This window comes from Bactrocera oleae, chromosome 3, assembly GCF_042242935.1.
Source record: "Bactrocera oleae isolate idBacOlea1 chromosome 3, idBacOlea1, whole genome shotgun sequence".
In the NCBI taxonomy this organism is placed as follows: Eukaryota; Metazoa; Arthropoda; class Insecta; order Diptera; family Tephritidae; genus Bactrocera; species Bactrocera oleae.
In genome coordinates this window covers 75,242,215-75,266,512 of record NC_091537.1, presented here as the reverse complement: position 1 = coordinate 75,266,512, position 24,298 = coordinate 75,242,215, and the positions used below count along the sequence as shown (strand labels likewise).

The 24,298-nt window shown below is 33.9% G+C and overlaps 1 protein-coding gene across 7 annotated transcripts; it reads right to left on the bottom strand.

The window, feature by feature from the left end:
- Positions 1-1,189: 1,189 nt before the first annotated feature.
- On the bottom strand, positions 1,190-23,309 carry LOC106623230 (uncharacterized). 7 transcript variants are annotated; one of them, XM_070106902.1, is made up of 7 exons: positions 22,786-23,309; positions 18,632-19,346; positions 9,787-10,246; positions 7,488-7,603; positions 6,907-7,428; positions 3,205-3,364; positions 1,190-1,499 (listed from the first exon to the last, which is right to left on the bottom strand). In XM_070106902.1, exons 2-7 carry the CDS (start codon positions 19,097-19,099, stop codon positions 1,441-1,443), a joined length of 1,785 nt encoding a protein of 594 aa, XP_069963003.1. In that variant the 5' UTR covers positions 19,100-19,346; positions 22,786-23,309; the 3' UTR covers positions 1,190-1,440. The 7 variants fall into 7 exon arrangements, with proteins under 7 accessions (XP_069963003.1, XP_069963002.1, XP_069963001.1 ...); XM_070106901.1 differs by lacking the exon at positions 1,190-1,499 and adding an exon at positions 1,741-2,106 and having other exon boundaries at positions 22,786-23,308; XM_070106900.1 differs by lacking the exons at positions 1,190-1,499; positions 3,205-3,364 and adding an exon at positions 5,206-6,646 and having other exon boundaries at positions 22,766-23,309.
- Positions 23,310-24,298: the final 989 nt, after the last annotated feature.

Sequence of the window (24,298 nt, the reverse complement as noted above, 5' to 3'; positions counted from 1 at the left end):
ATGTCCAAATTAATGCAAGCAGCCCATTCTTTTCTCTGTCCCCTGTATATTGGGGCAATCATCTATAATGATTTCCGACTTTACACCTGACTTTAAGCTGTTCAGGTTAGTCAAAATGTGTGATACTTTAATAAAAATGCTGTAATAAAATTAAATAGACAACTTTTTTTTGAAAACTTATTTGGTTTACCGCTGAACATGAATGAAATTCGTCAACTATGAACTTTGCCAGTTGCAAAAGTATGGAATGTTCGATTGCATCGAACAACCTTCCTTACTTGTTTTAATAAATTTAGTTTAAAACATAGCTAAAAACATCGATTTCTCAATAGTTGTTAAACATTTTTCATGCTGATTGATGCTCTCAAGAAATTTGTTCAACGACAGTTGAACGATGGGTTGTGTATATGTGAAAAAAGAAGTATCGCTCGCGAGCTGAATGCGTGGACATAGCTTGTACTAACGTATGCCGCCGTGAAATCTATAAATAAGTGAAATGTGGTGGTATTATTTCCTTGAGTTTTTTTCAAGCATATTTCTTATTATAAATATCTGATCGGTAATGCCGCTTCCAGTTTTAAATCCTGCTTGGTAGTCACCCAAAATTTGGTTCACGTATGGGCGTAATCGTTCTTGCTAAGTATTGGAAAAAATTGTGTAGACTATATTTAGCAGTTTCTATGGTCTATGGCTGTCGCATTGAAATTTGTCTCCATTTTTGAACAATAATAAGATAAATATTGTTTTAAGCTGAGGCAAATATCTCCGAATACTGCTACGGAACTAAAAAATTGTTTCCAGTGGAGTTGGAAAGCTTAAATATTGGTAATTATTTATATAATATTATTCATTCTGTGAGAGTTTGCAATATTGATTTTATATTGATTAATATTATTTAGAAGAGTTTGGTCACTAAGATGTTTAATTTTAAACAATTTTCACAAACCCAGATTTCATAATAATTTTGGTGTTAAGAAATTGTAGACCGTGTAGACCGTTGTAGACTCTTTTGACAGTTCGCCATTTTACTCGTCTACTATGCGAACTGTGTTAGAATGTTAAATTCATTTATGAATTTCTTAAATGCCCCTAAAAAATACCAATCTTAAAATTGAGTTTAATTTTAAATTTTGAAATTAATGGGTTTTCCACTTCAATGCTTCATAATCTTCTTCAAATCAAACACACATTTCGTTATGTACAATTGTATTTCAATATTAATTATTCGTGTAATTATACACATATATACTTGTAAATTGCTCTTTGTTGACTGCTTCATATAACAGCATATGTATTGTACATTGACGTATAATAGATATGTTTAAATATTCTTGATTGCATATGATGGATTAAACATTTATATACTTGTAAATAGAGAGTCTAGTCACTATAAGCACATGGGATACCATATAAATGACTTCCTAATGCAAATGGAAACACTTAAAAGCGATCTTGTAGGTAGGGATCCGTGGCGTAAGCAATACAACTGCAAGGATATCCTATAAAAATGAAACAACAAGTTGTGTATTAGATTTTTGTAGTGTGCTTTATTCGAAAACTTATTGCTTAACAAAACTAAATACAAAGGAAATTTTGAAAGCGCTTGAAAATACAAACATATATACTCGTATGGAAAATTGTAAGTACACATAAGTTTTCATACAAGGTAATAAGCATTAAGAGAATACATAAATGATTACAATGAAGTACTTTAAAATGTCTGCTCATTGATTAAAACAATTAGTATATATTATTATTATATATTCATATAGATTTGTATTAAGTGGAGTACATATGTATGTACTTAAGTACTTATGAGCTTATAACAATTGTAATTAACTTATCGAACTAAGCATGTATTTGTATGTAATTAAGGATAATTTAGTAATTGTTTATATATTTCAGCTACGAGTATATACATATATATATTTGAAAATTACTCAAATTGTTTAACAAATACTTTTGAGTGAACGCCCGCCAAAAATTGTGCTCACACACACATGCATACATGAAAAGTTTGGTGCAAAGTGGATTTTCTTGCTAAATTTCATTCTAAGTACATTGGAAAACGACTCCAAACAACCTGGCCTATGCTATTTATAACAACTGCATTTGTGATTTCCGAAAAAAGAAAGGACATACAAAAACATGTAAATCAATTAAAACATATATAAAGAAAAAATTAACACAAAACGAAACTAAGCTAGATGAAAATGAAGAGTATAAATGCGTGAAAATATTTCAATTACAACTGAAAATATCAATCAAAAGATGTATGTGTATGAAGAATGCAATAAAATACAAAAAATAAGAAGAAAAAAAGTTAACTTCAGTAATACCCTTCACAAATACAAAATATTCGTTATAAGAACTTGATTTTGCTCTGTCAGCTTGTATGGCCGCTATATGCTATAGTGATCTGATCAGAACAAATTCTTCGACAATTACACCATTGCTTTAGGCAATAATCCACATCAACTTTCTTGAAGATATCTCGTCCAATCAAAAAGTTTTCCATACAAGAACCTAATTTTGTTCTGTCAGTTTGTATGACAGCTATATGCTATAGTGATCTGATCTGAACAATTTTTTCGGATATTACATTGTTGACTCAGAAAAGAACTCATGCCAAATTTCGTAAAGATATTACCTCAAATAAAGAAGCTTCCCATACAAGCATTTGATTCCGATTGTTCAGTTTGTATGGTAGCTATATGCTAAAGGGGTCCAATATCAGCGGTTCCAATAAATGAGCAGCTTTTTAAAGAGAAAAGCACACGTGCAAAATTTCAGATCGATATTTCAAAAACTGAAGGATTAGTTCGCATAAATACAGACGGACATATCTAAATCGATCTCAGCTTAACACGCTGATCATGATCATTTGTATACATATTTGGTAGGGTCTACAACGTTTCCTGCTGGGTGTTACAAACTTCATGGCAAATACCCTGTAGAGAGTATAATAAAATATTCTGCTAGAATGTCTATAAAGCTTATTTGCCACAAGCGTCTTTAGAGTACTGATTTTAATTAAAGCAAGTACGTTACATCTAAAATAAAATTATTAAATAACTAAAGTTATTGCCTGTGTATGCGTGTGTGTGTGTATGTGTTCCTTACATGTTTTCACTTAATTGTGGCCCTAGTCATAGCGCTCTGAAGCCAACACCCAATAAATGAAATAGAAACATTTCAACTTGCCTCGCGGTTTGCACTGCAAATGCTCTTTTATGTATTGGCAGGGACACTGGAATTGTCCACAATGACGTCCCGGCTCCAGTGGCGTAACATCGACCAGACCACGTAACGCCTCCATACCCCATCGTGAGGCATAACGCAGGAAAAGCTGAGTGCCGCGCTCCTGTCGATTTAATTTTCGGAATTTTTTCATTTCATTATTGGAACATACAAGAGTAATAAATTTATTGTAGAAAGGGATGTGGATGAGCAGAGAGAGTTAAAATGTGTGCTAATATAAAATATTACGGTTTTAAAAGATAATTCGATATAATATTGTATTTATATTAAAGCTGTGCTTTTCTACAAAATGCGCAATGAATTTGAATGTGTGTGTGAGAAAAGTGCAGAATTTCTTAGCGAACTAGCTGAAATAATATATACATATATACATTTTTATAAGATGGTATTAGCCGGCATCGATTCGGCAGCTCTATACTCGCAAACGATTGTCCACACTCTTCTTTTGTCAGAAATTCAACAATACAAAGCTAGCGAGTTGATTTCAAAGCATCAGAGTATCTGGTGGGTATTCCAAATACCGTCTACTCTCTAACGCTTGTCAAATCGAAGATTGCTAATTTTGAATTATTTTTTAATTATAATGTCTTAAACATAATTTCATTAAGGCTGTTGAAAAAGCTTTAATTGTTTGCAGATATTTTTTTTATTTATTTTAAGCGAATATATACAATTGTCAGAATATTTAGAACGCAAATAGTGATTATTACAAAATGTATAGTATGTTTATATGTACCATAAAGTAGTATGTTATATACAACTTTTTACACGTTTCAACTATTAATGTATATCATTTAGGAATTGATATTATCTACTTTCAATCAAATTCATTTCTCCAATGCCAACAATTTGCGTATATAAATTACTGCATTTATTCAAAGATATAAAGGGAATATAAAAAAGGCAAGCCCACGCCCACTTCTCATAAAAATATATTTTTTAAGTTGTGCTTTATGATCTTTCATATAAGGGTTCTTAATGTAAGGAGCTAATAACTAACCTAATGATCAAGAACCGTCTTAACACATATTTTTTATATGAGCTGAAAACAACGTTGGAAAAGCCATTATATAATATTATATATTAATATTTTTGAAACCTTATTTTTATTTAACTAAGAAAAAAAAAAAATTATACAGCCGAAAACTTTTTATAATTAAACTCAAAAGTTTTTTGAATAAAAAAAATATGACTACATTTTCCGAATTTGTTGTAATGGTCAACAATTTGTCACAGGTTTGTTAGTGTGAAGCTTGGATACCTTCCAAATAGGCGTTTTAAGTGCAATATTACATCACTTTTTGAGTACAGCAAAGAAAAAATTATCACTGGGGCCAAATCCGCTGAATATGATGGATGTGCGACTAGTTTATAATGCAATTCCTTTAATTTATAGGTCGTATGTCACGCTTTTTTCACGGTTGTCTTTTTGATCGATATTTCTTTGAGATGCCGATGAAATCCCTCAACCAAATATCTCGAAGTTTCATGATGTCATAAGAACAATACTCTGCCATGTGTTCTTCCTAAACAAAGTTCATTATTTGTGCTTGTATATAATATATTCGAAAAAATAAAATTTTTAATTCTTGCATACACCGATAGTATATGCCTTCAAAATTAACATGCTACATTTTTAAATGAATATTTCAAATATTATACTTTTTGAGTTACAGGCTATAGCATAGTTTAGTCAACAGTCAATGTAGGTAATCAGTTTATCTTTGAACATGTTTTTTCTAAACAGCATTTTTCGAATTTGCTGCAGGTATTACTTGGCTATAAATGATCTGATAATTATTTGCTTGTTCTGCATATAGTCTACATATAATATAATGACCTAGCAATTTTTTTAATTTTAGCAAGCCAAAAACGACCAAAATTTGAATAATATTAAACTTTTTTTAAACGCCGCTACTTTGTCAATTTTTGATTTTTTCCCGATCGTAGCTCATTCTGCGGACAATAGCTACTAGTTGAGAATTTTTTTAGGTATTCTCCACAAAGAAGGCCGTGAGTGAGGATCTTGCTTTTTAGCGCCATAAGCTATCGCGTATCGAAAAATAATAAATTTTTTCTTCAAAAATTGTACTGTGTACTTATGTAAAATATGTATGTACATTTGCATACATATGTGTCCTTAAAACTTTTAGAACAATTGATACAGTGATTTATTTTTAACTCTCAAAAATCTCAGTTTTTTCAGCAGTCATACTAGGTATGTCGCTTAACTGTTGATCCTGCTGGACAGAGTATGCTAACACTTATCAACGATTAACTCAGGTTTTTCCATTGTAAATTGAATTAATTTAAAATAGAATTGTAAGTAAATTGTTCAATGACTTGAAAACGATTGCAGAAAATATCATAAAACTTTTACAGTATTTAAAAATTACAGTTAGAGTTCTAAGACAAGTAACAGAACATCATTTTGTTTGTGACGGGATCTCTTCGCCAGACAGCAGACTTTTCAGCCCATTTAGTATGCCTTCATTGTTATTTTAGCAATGGTTGAACTGTGTTTTTTAGAAAGCACAGTTGATTGACCGTAATATAATTTTGTTGCTTTAAGCTTGTCTAGTCGTTTTAAAGACGCCTTGAAATTGGTACGTATCTGTCATTAAACCTTTTAGGCGTACGTGTGGCTGCTTTGAAAGCACTGGCTTTTAATTTTTCCCTCTGAGGTTCAAACTGTCTAAGATTAATTAAGCTTTAGTTAGTAATACGGTTCTAATCGTGTGATGCTAATCGTGCAAATATGTTATAGACATTTTTGAAAATAACAAATGTAAATAATTAAATATATATATATATATAATTTATAATACAGCAATACAGTTGTTGTTGTTATTATTATTATTATTTATAACATTTTTTATAAGTAGTTATGCCACAATGTTAAATATAATTGCTTGGTGTTGTTTTCTACAAACTTAAACTTATGAAAGGGGGCATAATCATTTTTTACTGAAAGCCAACAGAGTTTATACAAAAATATTATTAATTTTTTTTTTTTTTATTTTACGCCTATGTTCAATGAGAACAAATAATAAATATTAAATATGCCTTTGCACAATTTCAAGTTTTGCGCCCACTTGCATTTCAACAACAACACGCTTTTGCTTTCGTTGCTTGCGCAGTTGTTCAAGCGCTCCTAAAGCCAGCAACCAATGCAATTAATGCCACAGCACTGCTTGCCTCGCAATTGTATTTTGATTTTGTTGCGCAGCAGCTCCTCCTCGTACTGACACGGGCATATGGACGATTGCAAATGGCGCGGTGTCTCGTGCACGCCCGCCTCCTGCACGGTCCAGTCCAAGCGGCGACGCAGAAAATCCTTGCCCCAACGTTGCAAATAGCTGAGGAACAGCTCCTGTGCTACAACCTAAGTGAAATGAGCGGGCAAAGATACCCAAGTGTAGTACTCATAGAGAAAGAGTTATTTGCATGAATTTATTTTTATACATATGTGTGTTTGTGTGTGTGCGAATGTGTTTGTATGGCAAGTGCCAGTTTGGTTTTTCGTGTTTTTGTGCACTCCAATGTGTTAATTGTGAGACAATACAGATGTGATTGCGAAATGTTGTTAAAAAATGTGAAAATTCGAAGTGTTCACCGCCTTTACCCCACCGCTGTTGCACTCACCTGCTTGCGCGACAAACGCACCGGATTATTGCCCTGTATGACAATATCATTCACATCAATATCTAATTTGCGCTCCCAACCCGCCTTGATAGCCTCACCACCATTTTGTTCGGTGTGTTCGAGAAATTCATTCAGGAAACTAACACATTGCGTCGCATCGAAATACATGAAGCACAAGTTTACTTTGTGGCATGAGATGCGTCCACGGTCGTCGAGTATGAGTAGAATTTTATGCTTCATTAGCTGACGATTGACGCGTGCCAAACATTTCTCCAGGCCACGTGATAGGCGAAGTTTTACCCACATGCAGAGGAAAATGGCGGCCGCATTAAGAAAGAGCCAACCGACGCCGAGCGAGAAGAGCGCCACACCCTGTAGGCCGGAGAAGAGCAATGTTAGCAATACTGTGAAGGCTAACAAAATCCAGCAGACGAGTATACGCTTGTAGCAGATGTTGTAGACGGTGAAGCGGTAATCGTTGACCAATGTCTCCATGGCGTTGACGTACTCTTCGACGGTGAGCTAAGGTGAGAAGAACACGTATGTTATTTAAAAAATGAAATTTAAAGAGTTGTACTCACGGTTAGACCTTGCGCCATCAGCTCTTCGGGTACAAGTTCAGGACGGAATATAGCTGGCGTTACCCATGGCCACTTAGTGTTGGCAGGTAACAAAGTAACAATAACATCGCCGTTCGCTAGATAGTAGAATAGAATAATTATTTGTTTATTTATTTATACAGTTGGCGTTATATACCTATTGAAAAATGATTATAAATACTATAAACATTTCAGCTAATATTTCTCTGTTACTAACCCTATAATTTAGGGTTGTCATGTAACTAGTGCTAATCCTTAAAGGGTTATATCCACTTGCAAACCAGAAAAAAATTGCATTTACAGATTTTAAGGTACTTTAATAAACGGCGATTCATTTTGAAAAACTCTGGATTCCCTTGATCGCATAGCCGATCTCCAGAAGATTCTCAGAAATAATGTGCCTGATGGTGAGGACGATTTTTCTGCTTAAACTTATCTCAAATACAAAAACCAAAAAAAAATATTATTACTATAGATGAAAATACATAATGTTCGAAGGACTAGACAAAATTTAAAATTTTAGACAAAATGGCGGCTTCTCATTCAAAAAATTCAGTGTGTTCGAAATTATAATCAAAAAATCCTATATATCTAAGAAGGTCGTATGAAAACTTCTAGTCGAGAGTTAAGAAAGCTACAACTTTGTTTCACTGCTTTTACACCGTTGACTCTTTTGACAATTTACTAGGTTAGGTTCGGTTAGTCTGGTAGGCTTCTGAACCACGCATGGTTCAGTTTTTGTCCTGTGCGACACCAGATGAACATTCTTTCGGATGCCTGCGCTTGATGCGAATATCAATAGCTTTGTTGCCTCACTATCAATACCTCTTCCAGTTTCTCATATCGTGGGGCCCCCAAATGCTTAAAGCGTAGCCTTGTCAATGCGGGACAAGTGGACAAGAGATGCTCCATTATTTCCCTGGTGCCTTGCTCTTGACATTTTCTGCAGTCATCTGGATGACTACTTTTGGCAATCTCGTTCAATATCTCATTGATCTCGATGAATTTGTGACCTGATACCCAGTAGAAGTGGAGCCCCTTACTTCTGGCGACGCTGGTTAAAGCCTTGATTACTGTTTGACTGTTTACTTAGATGTTGACTCTGGAGTTGTTACATCCTCCGGCAGCCAGTAGGCGTCCCGATAATTTTGTATGTGACAGGTATAGCACTACTTTAAGAGCCTCCGTTGGAAGAGCCACTGAACCTTTTTTATTCTTTCTGTAGGTAGATTTCTGTTAGCCTGTTCACCAGACTACTGCACCTTACAATCGCTGTGTAGCACCAGTGCATGAGAGAAGGAGAAAGCCCCAGTTGAGGCCGAGCCCATATAAGACATTGCCGGCTTTTCTTATTATTTCATCCACATTGAGCTTCCACAGCAGTTTGCTGTCCAAGACTACCCTAAGGTATTTGGTGCGGTCGCTGAGAGAAAGTTACTTGTATGTCCAATTTATCGAAGGGAGCCTCCATGGAGGGATTTTGTATTTCCTGGTAAAAACAAGCAGATCATTTTGTCTGAATTCAACCCCAGAACCGTCTGCGATGCCCAATTTTGGACTGTATTCCGAGTGGTTGTCATAATATTGCTAATTATGTGTAAGCACCTTCCCGTTATTAAGTTGACATGTCGTCTGCATATGCCACTATCTTGGGGGCCTTGCCATTTAAGTTTCTTAACAGTTTAGTGACAATTCACTAAGTTTACATAAAAATTAAATTCTGAGTTTTATAAATACTTCAAGAAGTATATTGGGTTGAAATTCAGAAAACTTAAATTCGAGTTTGCCGTTTAACTTGCACTACATCATTGATGTTGAATGCGGAGACTTAACTTTCTTTTGGTTTCTGTGATTGCTGGCGATATCTTGAAGATTAAATGGTTTATTAAAAGGCTGTAGTAGCTTCCAGACCCATAATAATTTTATTTTACTTCTCAAAATACTAAAAGGTTAAACAAGACTCTTGACTTGTACACTTGGCGGAGTGCTACGACTGTTATTTCTGAAAGGTTTGCTGAAAGTTTTGCGATCTCCTGTCTTAAAGGAGTTTACGCTGTGATAGTAGTGGCAGCAGTTAAGTCAAGAGTTTCAATAAGACACACATTTAAATCAAGATCACCAAACTCCCTTTTATTAGTGAGCTTTTCTCGCGCAAAGCTATCGAATTATCAAAATGCACAACTGTGTCAAAACTATAAATAATACTCTGAATTACTTTATGTCCGTCCTAATACCCAGCGTAAAACAGCCCAAATACCCTGCATTACGCAAGCAGACTTACCGAAACCTTCACGTATGCGACCCGTCGACAGTTCAATGGTACGCATCGGTGGCACCGTTTCGACGGGTATTGATACGTTCGATGTTGTTGCCGCCGTTGTTGTTGCTGCCACTTTATGGCTACTACCATTCGATGGCGATGTGCCATTGTTATTTTGATAATGCTGTTGATGTTGTTGTAGCTGTTGTTGGTGATGATGCAGTTGCTGCTGCTGTAAATGGCCAGCACTTGCGACGCCAGCAACATTTGACGGTGACAATTTAGCCTTTTGCTGCTGATGTTGTAGCTGTTGCCCGCTTGGCTGTGCAGTGGGTGTGTGATGTTGTTGTAGTTTCGGTTGCGAACGACCGGAAGCATTCAAATTGACATGCGTACTCTCCGTGTTTAAAACAGCGGGTGCTACATCCGGCGCTGGCGTTGGAGGTGAAGCGACGGAAACTGTTGTTTTTGTTGGTGCGCGCTGTGAAAGACAATAAATGTTTTGCATATTGAATAATGAATTGTATAAAACGAGTAACTCTATGCGCTAACATGTGCACTTATAACTATGTATATACATATATATTAGGGTGGACGAAAATTTTTTTTTGTTGATTAGCCTGGGGAAAGTTTGTAGATTATAAAAAATGAAAATGTTTGGACAAAAAAAATTATTTTTAACATCTAGTGGCTCACTTTTAAAGCAAATTTCGAGTTAAAATTTTTATTTCGTAAAAAATTTTTGATAAGTGTTCTAGAAGCTGTGAAAAGTCCTCTTTTTAGCCAATTAAAAGTTATCAACTTAAAAAAAATGCTTGGGGTCATTATTGGAGTTTTAAAAAAGTCTTAAACGACAACATGCTTTCCTTAAGCGTTAAAATAAATTTTGAGTCAAAAACCGTAAAATTCAGTAGTTTTTATATAAATGTGGCGAGGTTTTACCAAAAAAAATTTTTTTTTATAATCTACAAATTTTACTCTCAGGCTGAACAAAAAAAATGTAAACCCTAATATATATATATGTATGTATATAAATGTACGTATATATATGCCTATATTTGTATGTACTTTGTATATACATATATAAATTTCATAAATGCCATCCAACAATAACTTTTACGGCGTGTCCATAGGCGTATATTGGCGCCGATAGTCGAAAATTTTAAAGTCACGTTCATTTGCAGTAATTTAACGGTACCTTTTTTGCGCGAACACTTGCAAGTTTCTCTTCTCTTTTGCTAGTTTCAATTTTGTTTTATTTATTCTTTGTTAAATTTTTTATGTTTTCCGCTGCTTTGCCATGAACTCGGCTTTCCTCATTGGTTAATGACTTTGCTAGCACGTGCGTCAGTCATGCCTAACTTGTTCTTGCTGCTTTTTTGCAATGTTTGTATGTGTTTGCCATCTGCCTATTTATATTTTGCGTTTATTTGTGGGCCTACAAAGCGTTTCACTTCGAAAAATATGAAATCAATATTATTGATTTTGTTCTTTTTCGCTTTTCTCGTGCTGAAGCTGACACATTCGCACATACACATACTTAGCCCCATATATATTTATATAACTGCATGTATGATTCAATAATTTTTTTCTACATACTCGTTACATTCTACTTATATATGTATGTGCTAATTGCATCATGTGCGCTACGCATTTGTGGAATGCTGAAAAATGCTGGCTTATTTGGAGCGCAAAAACAAGTTGCTTGGAATTAAGCGTGCAGGGCCTTGACCACAAATAATAATATGAGAGTTGAACACAATTGCATAATTGCAGATATTGCAGTTAAACACAACAGAACAACAACAATAAAGCGTTGTAGCGTAAAAATTTGAAAAGAAGTAAAGTAAACACTTAATATATACAATATATAAAACTTAAAGAGTTTAGAAATATACATATATAAAGTGGATTCATTACCCCAGTTTTCATTATTTTGCAAAATATACATATGTAATATAACGAGTGTGCTAACAAACTTCATGCCCAAATGTGTATATATACCGCAAAGTCTGAAAATGTCTCTGACCTTCTCCAAATATGCTTACCCTTGCTTCTATTGCGAACTTTATTTAGAATACTGTAATGTTACCTCGAACTTCATGTTATTTCATGCAAGCATTCCTATGGTAATATTCCCTGCTACTTTTCTTACAGGACAAAAAAGTGAATTTAAAATTTTTATTAAAATCACTGTTTTCTAATGGAAAAAAATACCGTTGATGCAAAACGATTTCAGGTATTACAAGAATTCTGCTCCAATATATTCAAAGGTCAAGAATTAGTTCAGAAATTTGACAAGATTTTATTTTGGGCGACTGTAAACTGAACATCATTTACAACTATGTATGGACATCATTCAAACTTACAAATGAAAAAGCTTCGCGCATTTTGAACATCAAACCTAAAGACATAAAAATACATTAAATCGAAGGACAATCATTAGACACTTGCGCCCAAACCGCAGTCCACTGAATGGTTGTGCCGGTGAAAGTTATCCAAAGCCTCCGCAAATACAATAGTCGGCCGGTAACGTTTTTGGTAGAACAATAACAAAACAATGTTACTCTGCGTTTTTGGGTCGATTCGTCCAATCATTGATCAAAGTACGACTGAATTGTTATACTTTTCGCATATTTATTTGAAATAGACCTATCTTGTATATACATATGTATTTGATATATGGTATATTATATATATTTTTTATATTTGGGATATTCTTTTTTAATTTGACTCTTAACATATTATATTTAGTTATTGTTTAAATACAACAGCAACTAAGTAGCCATCTTCATTGGTAACAACAAACTTAACTTCCTTTGCGGCATTTCCATTACTTTCTCGAGCATTTCACTATGTGTAGCGATGATTTCGGCACGAACGTTAGTCTTCAGATAGTCAATGGTGCAATTATTGCTGGTGCATATTTTGTTTTTCATAAAATGCAAAAACTGTAAAGCAGAGGAAATCAAATCTGGAGATCACCTCCACATCAGCTGCTTGCCTACATTCCAAGGGAAGTGAACATTAGGTCAGAAAATTTTTGTATGTTAATTGCATTTCATCTGTAGGTGAATTAAAATCAGTCTACAAAACGCCGAAAACAAATTCGATGTCAGGTAGTGGTTGGTGCTCATGATATTTTCGAGTCTTTAGTATTGTAGCTAATGGATGCTTTGAAAATACAATTAATCACCTGACAAAAAACAAAAACTAAACAAATGTGAGAGGTTTTCAATCAAGTAGAAGTAGTAAGCAATAATATTGATGGCTTTAAAACTTGACGACTACTTCTACTTTGATAGCCAAGAGACAGTTACTGCTCGGAAAGCTTGCTGTACGTTTGAGGTTTCCCTATTTTGGTAGGAATAATTATAGCCAAGTATTCCATTAATTTACCCCTACAAGTAGAAGACTTTAACTTGTTTTTACTGTATTACTATTAAGTAACTCTAATCGTTCGTATAGTGTCATCACACGTTGCGCCCTGACGAGTATATGGCAGCCGTGGCCAAGACTGTGTTATTCAGTCTATATAATTATTATATTATATCATTTTGCTGAACAAGTTAAAGTTTTACAGACAAGATTAATGCGATTTTTTACAAATTCCACGCTTTGTTCGCTAAAAAATTAACAGATGAGCGCATATACCTATACAACCTCTTAGAGCCGTGTTATAATTGGCTCCTTTAAAAATATTGGATGAAACGACTAATACAACCACTTGATTTCATATCAAGGAGATCAGATGATTCAGTTATGTTCGTCTGTCTGTATATAAGCGAACTAGACCCTCAAATCACCGCCAATATCGGATCGCTGTAGAATATAGCTGCCATACAAATCGACTGATCAGAATCAAGCTCTTTATGGAAACTTTTTTATTTGTGAAGGGTATTCTAGCTTCCTTCAGTGCAATCGAAGTTAACGGTTTTATACTCTCGCAATATGTTGCATAGAGTGTAATAGTTTTGTTCACCTAACGGTTCTGTGTATCACCTAAAACTATTTGACTAACTTTTTTTATTAGTTGACTTTTAGCCGAAAATATCGGTCAATCTAACAGATGTATAATTTAAATTTGGGGAAAATGTTTATTTGATAATAATAGACCATTGTGCTAAAAAATACCGAATATAAATATATATTATATACGGAAATCCAGTGTTTCACTTTACCTTGCAGAAGTATAAAATGTTCGGTTACACCCAACCTTAGAGCTTCTTTACTTGTTTCTTGTTTAAATTATTTATTAGTCATAACTTATATATTTTACTGAGTTTTTAGACAAGTCACAAGTAAGGAACACTTTTGATAGACAAAATAATTTTTTTTATAAATTCTATATAGTGCACATTGACTATATATTAGCGTACTATAATCTAGCCTTTAGGGACTATAAGGGATACTTCGTCTAAAAGGATATATGATATTTAGCTCTCCGCTAGACGAAAAGAGTTGTTGAAATATGAAAAGAAAGAAACAACTAGCAAACTATTTCGAATTAACTGCCTTTTAAGGGGAAACTAATATTCCAGCATAAAAAATATGTTTAGTAATAGATTGTCCGGCACTGGCTATAGATGGCCATGTACCGTTGATGATATTATATTATAAAACATGTTATTGTGAAAAAATATTAACAAAATATTAGTTTCCGAATTTGCACCTGCTTATTTCCATTTATGTTTCTATATACATTATATTGATAAGTCATAAAAAATATGGTCATGAGGGCATTAAGCGGCAAATTAGCACATTTGATACGATTTTTTTTTAAATTACCCGCTTTTGATGGCGAATATGTGCTGCCCACTCGATAAACAGAATTACCTTTTTTACTCAAGAGATACATGATGGAATTGTTGTTTCAGATGAATACGAATATTTGTTTGTATTCGAGTGAACATAAAGAAAAGTTTATATCTTTTTTAATTATTTCGTTTTCAACCAAATGACCGTGACTAGTAACTCATTTTTGGACGAAAGGATGATTAAGTAAACTTAACTTATATATGCATGAATAAATTAAATATAATATCTTCAGAGAATTTTGCAGTTATGTGACTCTAACTTATTCCGAAATGTTCAATATACAGACGTAATTATTCGCAAAACTTTCTTTCTATAATTGCCCATTAAATACCTGCTTGATTCAACCCATTTACCAAAAGTTGTCAAAACGTATTCAACTTGAGAATAATATGAATATTTGTATGCAAAATAAGCAGTAATGAATTGAAACTATTAAAATTCATCTAAAAATATTTTAGAAACTATGTAAGCAAGTCGATAAGCTTTGCTTTGTGCGATTCATAACTGTCTCTTGGCTACATGAAAGCCGTAAGTCTTCAAAGTAAACTTAAGGAAGTGCTAACTATGTCAAAGAATATCTTAGTAAGCAATCTGCTTTTTGCGAAATTTAATATTTTCCATACTGATGGCAGTTTGAAACATGATGGTGATTAACTTAAACCCTATTGAACATGTTTCCGTGAAATGGACTCATAGCAAGCACTGCTAAAAAAATGGCAAATTATTAATAGACAAAGTAGTCATTAAAACGTTTCCTATTTTTTGCTTTTCTTATTATTTTTTATAACTTGTAAAATGGTGTGATTATAATTTGTATGTGGTGTTTTGATAAGAACATAAGAATCTAAAGTTTGGAATTTTAAAATTGTATCTTTCGGAACCTGTTAAATAGTGACTAAAACGGCGCCTGACATCACTTATAGCACTTGTATGAATCAGAAATAATAATATTAATATACCTCAAAATAAGCTGTGATACTCTCGGGCTTGTTTGTGATTATAATCAAAAATATCAAAAGTAGTTAAAGTAATTATGATTTCAGAAAATTTAGGCTTTGATAAATTTGTACCTATAAATTATACAATTTAACAAACCAAACTGACAATAAAAAATGCGTCCGTTATCATTTACCTAAGTAAAAATATATAAATACTTAAATTCTTCAACTTTCTCAAATTTAATTCACAACTCAGATCTCTGTAGATGTTGAAAGAGTAGGGTTTCGCACGAACTTTAGCTTTTATAACGAGCTTTAATCCACAGCACAATCAAAAATTATTAAAATCTGTTTACGACAACTAAAAGCATCACTTTTAACAGCAGAGACATATTTTTTGTTTTTTGAATTACAACTGTTATGTGAGCCGGCAATTTAATTTTAATTCCCCGCTTTTCAAAGGTCCGATGTAAACAGGTGTAACAAAGCTCAGCTGTGGCGAAAATAAATTTTTTCACTTTATGAACCAGACATTTTGAATAAAATTATAAATAAACTCTTATTATATTGTGAATTGCATCTGTTTATGCATAAATTTGATGTTTTGTGCTGAGTTTAATTATGTGATATACATACTCGTACATTATGATGACCTACATCAGTATCGCGAAACTGACTATAGGGGTATTCAGACCGAGTATGTTAATCTGGGAATTCGTTGGTTGATACTTCGATAGTTGATACTTCACTTAACTGTGAACATACTGTTTGGCCTATCTCAGTAGTGTGGTATATATAAATTTTTCAAAACAGCTTTATTTTTATTTTATTAAATACTTAATTTTGAAAAATTTGTCTAAAATTATTTTGTAGCGAGTAGAAAACGTATTTTTTTCGTAATGAATCTTCAATGAACTTTTTGGGCAACGACGTAAAACAAACAGCTGATTTGATGTTACCAAATAACGAAAAAAGCACCAAGCTTGCCAGGCGCTGGTACGTCGTTACTCGGTAGTACGATGATCCGTTAATTTTACAAAAACAAAATGCACGTAAAAACTACCGAATCACGACTAATGATTTTAAAAAGCTTCTCTGAATGCCTATTATGTATTTTACGATTTTTCAGCTTAAATATATTTCATATGGTAAGTAACCTTGTCTGAAGAAACGTTTTAGTTTCACTGTAGTACTTACAAGTATTTACGTTTTACTTTTTATCATTGCATATTCGGGATAGTCTTTCAGACTACTTTATTGAATCCATTGAACAAACTTTGCTAAGAACGCATCAGGTATTTTAAAAAACTCTTAGTGTTGAAAATAAATTTTTCTATTTCCGATTTGAAAATTGCTATTGTACTATTCTTTTATTTTAAGAACTCTGCGCTTTATGAGGTACATGTAGCAACTCTTTCAGATTTACAGCTAGAATTACCTGATGGTGTAAAGTTTAGGTAATGTCGGCTAACATCATTATACTAAAGTTGGTTTAATCATGACGTATAATTATATCCTGTACAAGGTATAAAAGGGTTGCCTTTTATATTTCGGGATTGCAGAACAAAGACAAATATTAATCATCGTAAATCGCTTTATTGGTTTTAAAATACTCTCCATTGAGATCCATACACTTTTGCATGCGTTTTAACTAATTTTCGAAGCAATTTTGCCACTCTGATTGAGGTATCTCAGAATTCTGCCGCTACAACAACAACAACAACATGTATCTCTAAATCAACCGCTTCTTCAGGTATCAAAAAACGTTGATCTCTTAGTTTATTTTTTACGTACGGCAGAAAAAGAAGTCAAAAGTCAAGTTGTAAAAAATAATCGCGCAATCTAATTATATTTTTTTGTCCGAGATGAAAACTTTAGGATACCGTAAATAACACAAATAGTGCTCATAGTGCACGTTCTGAGAATGTATAAAATTCAAATGGCAACACTAGGGTTGTCAAATCTCAATATATAGAAGGCAAAGTTGGAGACCCTTTAAATTATATATATGTACATATAAACAATTCGCCCGTCAATTCGGTTTGGCCGAGTGCGTATATACGTGAAGTAGTCTCCCATTTTTTAAGATATAGATCTGAAATTTTGCACATGTCATTTTCTCCCCAAAAAAATGCTCATTTGTCGCAGCTGCCGTTATCGGACCACACATCTTTCTCAATAAAAGAACTGTAAACTTAATTAACCATTCCCTTAAAGTAGTCTTTGAAAAAATCTAATAACGAGTTCACTCTTTTAGCGAAAACTCACTCTTAACGGTAACGCATTTCACATAAATTTCTTTAACCGCTGAAAACCTGTGTTGTATGGTTAAAGCCTTTTGTTTTTCTAATTTAAATATGAAGCATACTATCCATATGTGTTGGGGAAATTAAGAACAACAAGGAAGTTTCAGAAAAGCATATATTTTGTTTCTGAGCCTCATGGAACCACTTGAAACAAAAACAAGCAATAAATTATAGACCATCTTCCTGGTATCCAGAACTATGGGATATATTTCGCTATCTGATTTGATGGTGTGTTTTTTTTTCTTTTTTGATTTCGTAGCATCAAAAAAAAAAAACATGACACATCTTTTGTCAGAATGAAATGCCGTTGGCAACTAAAAGGTAAATAAAAAAGTATCGAATTATCGCGAAGTAGTAGGTATAAAAATATTCATTCTTTAGTCGAAATTTTTTTATACACATTTTATGACCTTTTCGTGTGGTGACTAAAAAAGCAAAATACATGCGAACAACTGAGTTGATTAGAATGCGAAAAATCACACAAAAGCAAATGAGATAATGAGTTAAGGAAAGATAAAGTGAAGTATATATATGTATACAAAAAGCATAAACGAGTGACGCTTGAAGCAAACGAAAGTGGCTAACTGATATTTAGGTGCGTATTCTCTATAGTGCATACACTCGCTAATCCCGTAACAATTTGAGCTCTTTATAGAATAACTTATACGAATATGCGCTCAGAAAAGCTCTGCGCGTGACTATGCAACAAAAGAGCTTACCACAAGCTAACCGTTCTCACTACAACTTGAGTATAAAGCGCCAGAAAAAGAAAAATTCGAGAGTTGACATTGTTTGGTTACTCACCTGAACAGGTGCTGATGCTGACACGATCGCTTCGGCACCGCTCGCACTCTCTTTGCCGCTGAATGGTGAACGTGGTCGCGCTATGGCTGCTGTTGTTGCCGTTGTTATTGGTATTGACGCGTTAGCGACAGATGTTTGCTTACGACTGGGCGGCGCTGGTAGTAGAGCGGAGGGGGCTGACCGGTTTGCCGGAATTGGCATCGACGTTGCTGGTTCTGCTGCCAGCGCGTCTCGGCTGCTGCTAGTGACGGTGATAGGGCTAATGCGTGTGGCATTGCCTATGTTATCGTCACTGTGTGTGTTTCTTTTGTTGTTGGCATTTTTATGTGCCGCCTCGTCATCATCGAATTTAACCCAGTTTTGTTTGCCACCGGCAGCATCGTCCGGCACATCCAAGGCGATATCCTGCAGTGGATGTGAGACGGTGGCCGGTTGTGTGGGCGCTTGTTGTTCACCGTTATCGGACATGTTCGGTAGTGTATTGGTTGTGTTGTGTAATGTTGGTGAATGTTTTTATAGTTTTGTTGTCTACTTATTTCGTATTTTCTTAATTGCTGCTTTGGTTATTTATGCGTTTTGAATTATTTTAGTTTTTTTTTCTTTTCCTTTGCTCTCGCAGTTTCTAGCAGCAGCAACGGTGGAAGTGAAAAGTTATAAAAGCTTTCGAAAACAACTTGTGTTATTTCATTTTTTCACTTCTATTTGCTTACGTTATCTGAAATATTTTATATTTTTATATATTTAGTTAAACTTTTCGCGGACTCTAGAGAATTGTTTTATCTTATTTTTTACTGCTAGTGTACATAGACTTCTGAGATAATTAAATTTTATAGTTTTTATTCTTCGTACTTACAACCACAGAAATTTTATGAGAAAAAGAGCAGGTTTTTTTATATTCTGAGTTATATCTATAAAAATGGAGAGCAATCATTTTAATTTCATTATTTAACTTAAAAAAAAAAATCATTCTTCTTTGACGGTAAAGTTGATATCTCGGATCAAAAATTGAAATTTCAAAAAACCCTAAATAGATTAAAAGGTTATAGAACACTTGGTTACTAGACTATAGATCATAATAAAGTCGTCTAATACACAATAATCTGAAGTTAGCTTTGGCAATATAGTTATTATACTTATAAGTATATATATAAGAATAAAAGTTAAAACTAATGAATACATTATATCTCTCAATTGGGATTGAAACGATTCTAGTTTACAATAATTTAAGATCAATCTTTCAAAATATTTCATAAGCTTTTATGAATCTATAATTTGCGCTACTCTTCAATTATTTCAGATGCATGAATTAAGACTCTCGTTCGATTATCTGGCCAATAACGCCACGAATGTTAGGTTTCTAAAAATTCAGCCCTTGCAGTTTCTTCAACATAGACCATTACCACAAGTGGAACCTTATAAGAAGTAATCTGGTGGCAAATAACATGACCTAGAGTATCAATTTACGGATGTATTACTTGATATGATGTGACCGATACTATAACCAACAAATTGGTGATTTCATGTGCTGTGTGACTTGTTGTTTCATCCTGCTGGATTCGTCAGCTCTTATTCGATTGATACCAATGCGGCGACACCAAACAAATTTAGAACTCTGTTTCAAAAAAGTATAGACCAGTAGTAAGGCCATTTCGTCTTATCATTCACGTGTTCGGAGTGATCCGTAAGTTTCAAATAGAGAATACTAGTTCGAAAATCGATTTGCTTCGCTTTTCAAGCAGTGTTTCGGTGTGTGTATTTGATAAATTTGCGAAGTATTGCGAATAAAACTGTCAAACACATGTCTTCACTTCGACAACTGATATGCCAGTTATACCTCTAAGAAATACTGTAGTTCTAAGCAGCTACAACCTACACTAAACTACTGAATACACAAGATAACACCTGTGGAGTTTGTTATTATAAGAAACACAGCGAAGCATGTCCCAATATAATTAAAGCAATATACTCGTAAGCAGTTTGGTCTCGTACTATCATATCATATTTGTAGGCAATTAATCGGCTTAGTAATGCGTAAAATTTCATTCATCTCTTGTATGTCATATTATTATGAACTTGATTATTGAAGTTTTTAGGAAATCGCATGAACGGCAGTAAATTAAGCGTAAACTGTTATTTACTTATTGCTGCAGAGGTGCTTGCTTGAGTATTTAGTAAGGTTGAACACTAACCGCCTACTTGGTGAACGTTTATCAGGAATAAATTTCAGGGCTAACTACAGCCACCTATTTATTATTACACACGCTTAATGATATGCTCATTTACATTACTTCTAATTAAAAAATTTAATATTACTAAGAATAACCGCTATTTGCATTGCCCTTTCCAGTCACAAATTTTAAACTAGTTTGAAGCGATTAGCCACATTTTTCTGAAATCTGCGACTGGGTTAAAATTTCAATGCATTTGTTAGAACTACTGAATTAATTTTCAACTTTCGTTGTCAATTAAAATATACGATATATAATGTATACAATAAGAGCATAACTTAATAGAGACTAGTATATGCACCATATTTTGCGGCTTTAAAGAAGGTCAGATATGACGTAGTTCCTCCTAAATATAAAAAATAACTGTGTAAAACTCTTAGTTTTTATACCCAGGCGTATATTAAGTATGTCACAAAGCTTGCAACATCCAAAAGAAACATGAGAGACTCTATAAAATATATGTATATAGAAACGATCAAATTGACAAGCTGAGTCGATTTAGCCATATACGTTCGTCTGTCTATCTGTCGGTTTGTCTGTCTGTATTTACTCGAACTAGTACCTCAGTTTTTGAGATATCTGATCTGAAATTTTGCGCACATCCATTTCTTTCCAAGAAGCTGCTCATTTGTCGGATCTGTCGATATCGGACCACTCTAGCGTGTAACTGCTAGAAAACTTTTATATATTTTCAGGAAATTTGGCAATGAATTATTGTTCTATACAACGCTATAATCTCCGAACAACTTTTTAAGATCGGACTACTATAATATAGCTGCCATATAAACTGATCGGTAAAAAACAAGACTTTGTAAGAAAAACATTTTTATTTGACGAGATATCTTCACGAATTTTGGTATGGATAATTATCCAAGGAAATGCTATAATACCCGAATAAATTGGTCAGATAAAAATATTAGAACACATAACAGCCATACAAACTGATCGGTCAATATCAAGCTTTTGTAAAAATTTTATTTGTGAATTGTATTATAGCTTCGATGCAACCGAAGTTAACATTTCTTCTTGTAATATTTAAAACCTGCTGCCAAGTTATATCATTTAAATCTAGAACTTGTAAAATACAATAAATTAGAGATATTTTATGAAATCTTTCTCAGAATCGTATGGAAAGTCCCTGTGCAATTTATAAATGAACTGACACATTAGTTAGTTATTGATTTGGCTGACCACAAACGACAATTGTAGGTATCTCCTATATAGCAATTGTTAGGGGCCAGTTTCACACATGAAATCAGCAACTTTGCTTCTTAAATCTATATTCTTTGTAAAAAAAACTTTAGTTTGGTTAACGTTTCAAAACTTTTCGAAATGTTTGATCGGTATCGTGCTTCTTTTTGAGCCGGCTATATTAATATAATATTTTCTGACCGTTTGTTGCTTTTAGAAGTTTTCAGACGTTTAATAGAAGCTTATAGATTTTGTGAGAAGTATTTGAGAAATAATAACACTCTGAATCTTGTTATTTAGTTAGCTTAACGATTGATAATAAAAACTTTTGATAGTCACTACCTTAACCAGCTATGATATTTAGACTTCAGACTAATATACTTAAAAATTGGTGAGTTAAATTTGTCTTAATTTATTGCATAAAAACGGCTTGAGAAATATTTTTAATGTAATAAATAACTTCCAGTGCAAATTAATATAGATTTTAACCTTTTTAAAAATTATTTCACATATTTTTATTAATTACACATCTCCCTCCATTTTCATATACGATATATTGTATATACATACATAACTTTCATAATATATTGTATTTGTGAGTGTATTAGTAGATTTCACTTTCTGAAACTTGTAGAAATTCTTCTAACTCATTATTTGTTCGTTTTATTGCCTTTAAGCTCGCAGCATTGTATCTAACTACTCGTATTTTTCCAACCTTCATTTGCATACACAGACCTTACTAAACACATGCCCGCTGTTGCTTAGATCACATCACAACTAACTACCTGGTAATTTTTTTAAATAATATTTTTATACGCTTTGCATATATTCACGCTGTTTACACACAGTTTGCTTCCACTAATTTTCAATATTTTCACATCCACGTTGGCACTTTGAACTCAACTACTAGTATTTTGTAGTTTACACTTTCGACCATATTTCAAACAATTTTTTTTACGTTTTAATTTGTGTAAAATTTGTTATGCTTCGTTATATAAGTTTGCGTTGTGGCATGAAGGCATTTTTGAAATAAATTTATTAAGCACGGAAAATCGCACAACACAAAAATCAAACAAAGCAAGCAGAATAAGCCACGAAAGGGAAATGAAATAAAAGTAAATTCAAAAAGCGATAGACGTTAAGTCGCGTACGCACATGCCGCCAATAACCGATAGACAAAAACGCTTTTCCGAAAAGTGGTACGCGTTTAAGCCAACAAAGCCGAAGCACAACTGAGCGCGACAAATGTGGCCGTAAAGCGGCACACCCAGCGCCACAAAGTCAAAAGCGTTGCTCTGCCATTCCAGCCAAGCGCTCAGACGCTCGCCTAACCGTCACAAGTTTAATATTTACAATTTACACGGGCATTGGAAGTGCCGCAATGCTCGCAAGCCTCTTTTCTGCGCTCTCTCTGATTTTCAGATCTTTAAATGACACACCGCACCTTCGCTTTTGTTTTGAACGCACTGCTGCGTCAAATCATTTGCGTTAAAAACACGACCGACAATTTATTGTGCGACTCACTTTGTGGCTACCGCTCGGCGCGAGCAGTCAGCCAGCTTACCTTCAGTCTAGGTGTGAGCATGAAATTAAATTTGCTTTTGCGTTTGAGCTGCTCATTTACCGGAGCGTACCGCCGCAGCGTTACTCACTTACTGCCGGCTAAGCTGATCGTTTACTTGCTTTGTAAACGGCGTTCCGCTACATGTGATCAGCACTCCGTCTTTCACTCCATTATTACCTCAATGCGAATGTAGCACTTATTCGACGAGTTAACAAGTACGGGGGTTATTGTTGCATGAAAGTTATCGTTGTTTTCTCCCACTCGTTGATGTGTGTATGTAGTTAAGTGTATTTCTCTTTAGTTATCGGTCATTGAACGAAGTTCAGTCACAATTCTGCATTTCTTTTATTGTTGGAATATCTCTTGACCAATACTTAGCAAATTAGGTCATCTGAATTGATGGTTTCTTGCGGGCACGTTCAAATTTGGATACACATGTATACGAAAGTATACGTTTTTTATATAGAGAAATATACTGAGGTTCCCCGAAATACTGCGCTTCGCCAGTCCAAAAATAATCAGAGTAAACAATTGCAACCAAAAAAAAAGTTTAAATACATTTTAGAGTATGTGTCAGTGAAGATAGCGTTATCTTATCATAAGTATAAAAACTGCTTTACGCCCCTATTGCGGAAGGATACTAGATTATAGTTGCCGGCATACTAGTACTTGCTTTGGATACTG

Excerpts from the sequence above, each read along its gene's own strand:
- LOC106623230 (XM_070106900.1), bottom strand. The coding sequence starts at position 19,099 with ATGTCCGATAACGGTGAACAACAAGCGCCCACACAACCGGCCACCGTC. Across the intron at positions 7,604-9,786 it reads TCGCATACGTGAAGGTTTCG|CGAACGGCGATGTTATTGTT; the intron begins GTAAGTCTGCTT and ends TCTACTATCTAG. Across the intron at positions 7,429-7,487 it reads TGATGGCGCAAGGTCTAACC|CTCACCGTCGAAGAGTACGT; the intron begins GTGAGTACAACT and ends TTCTCACCTTAG.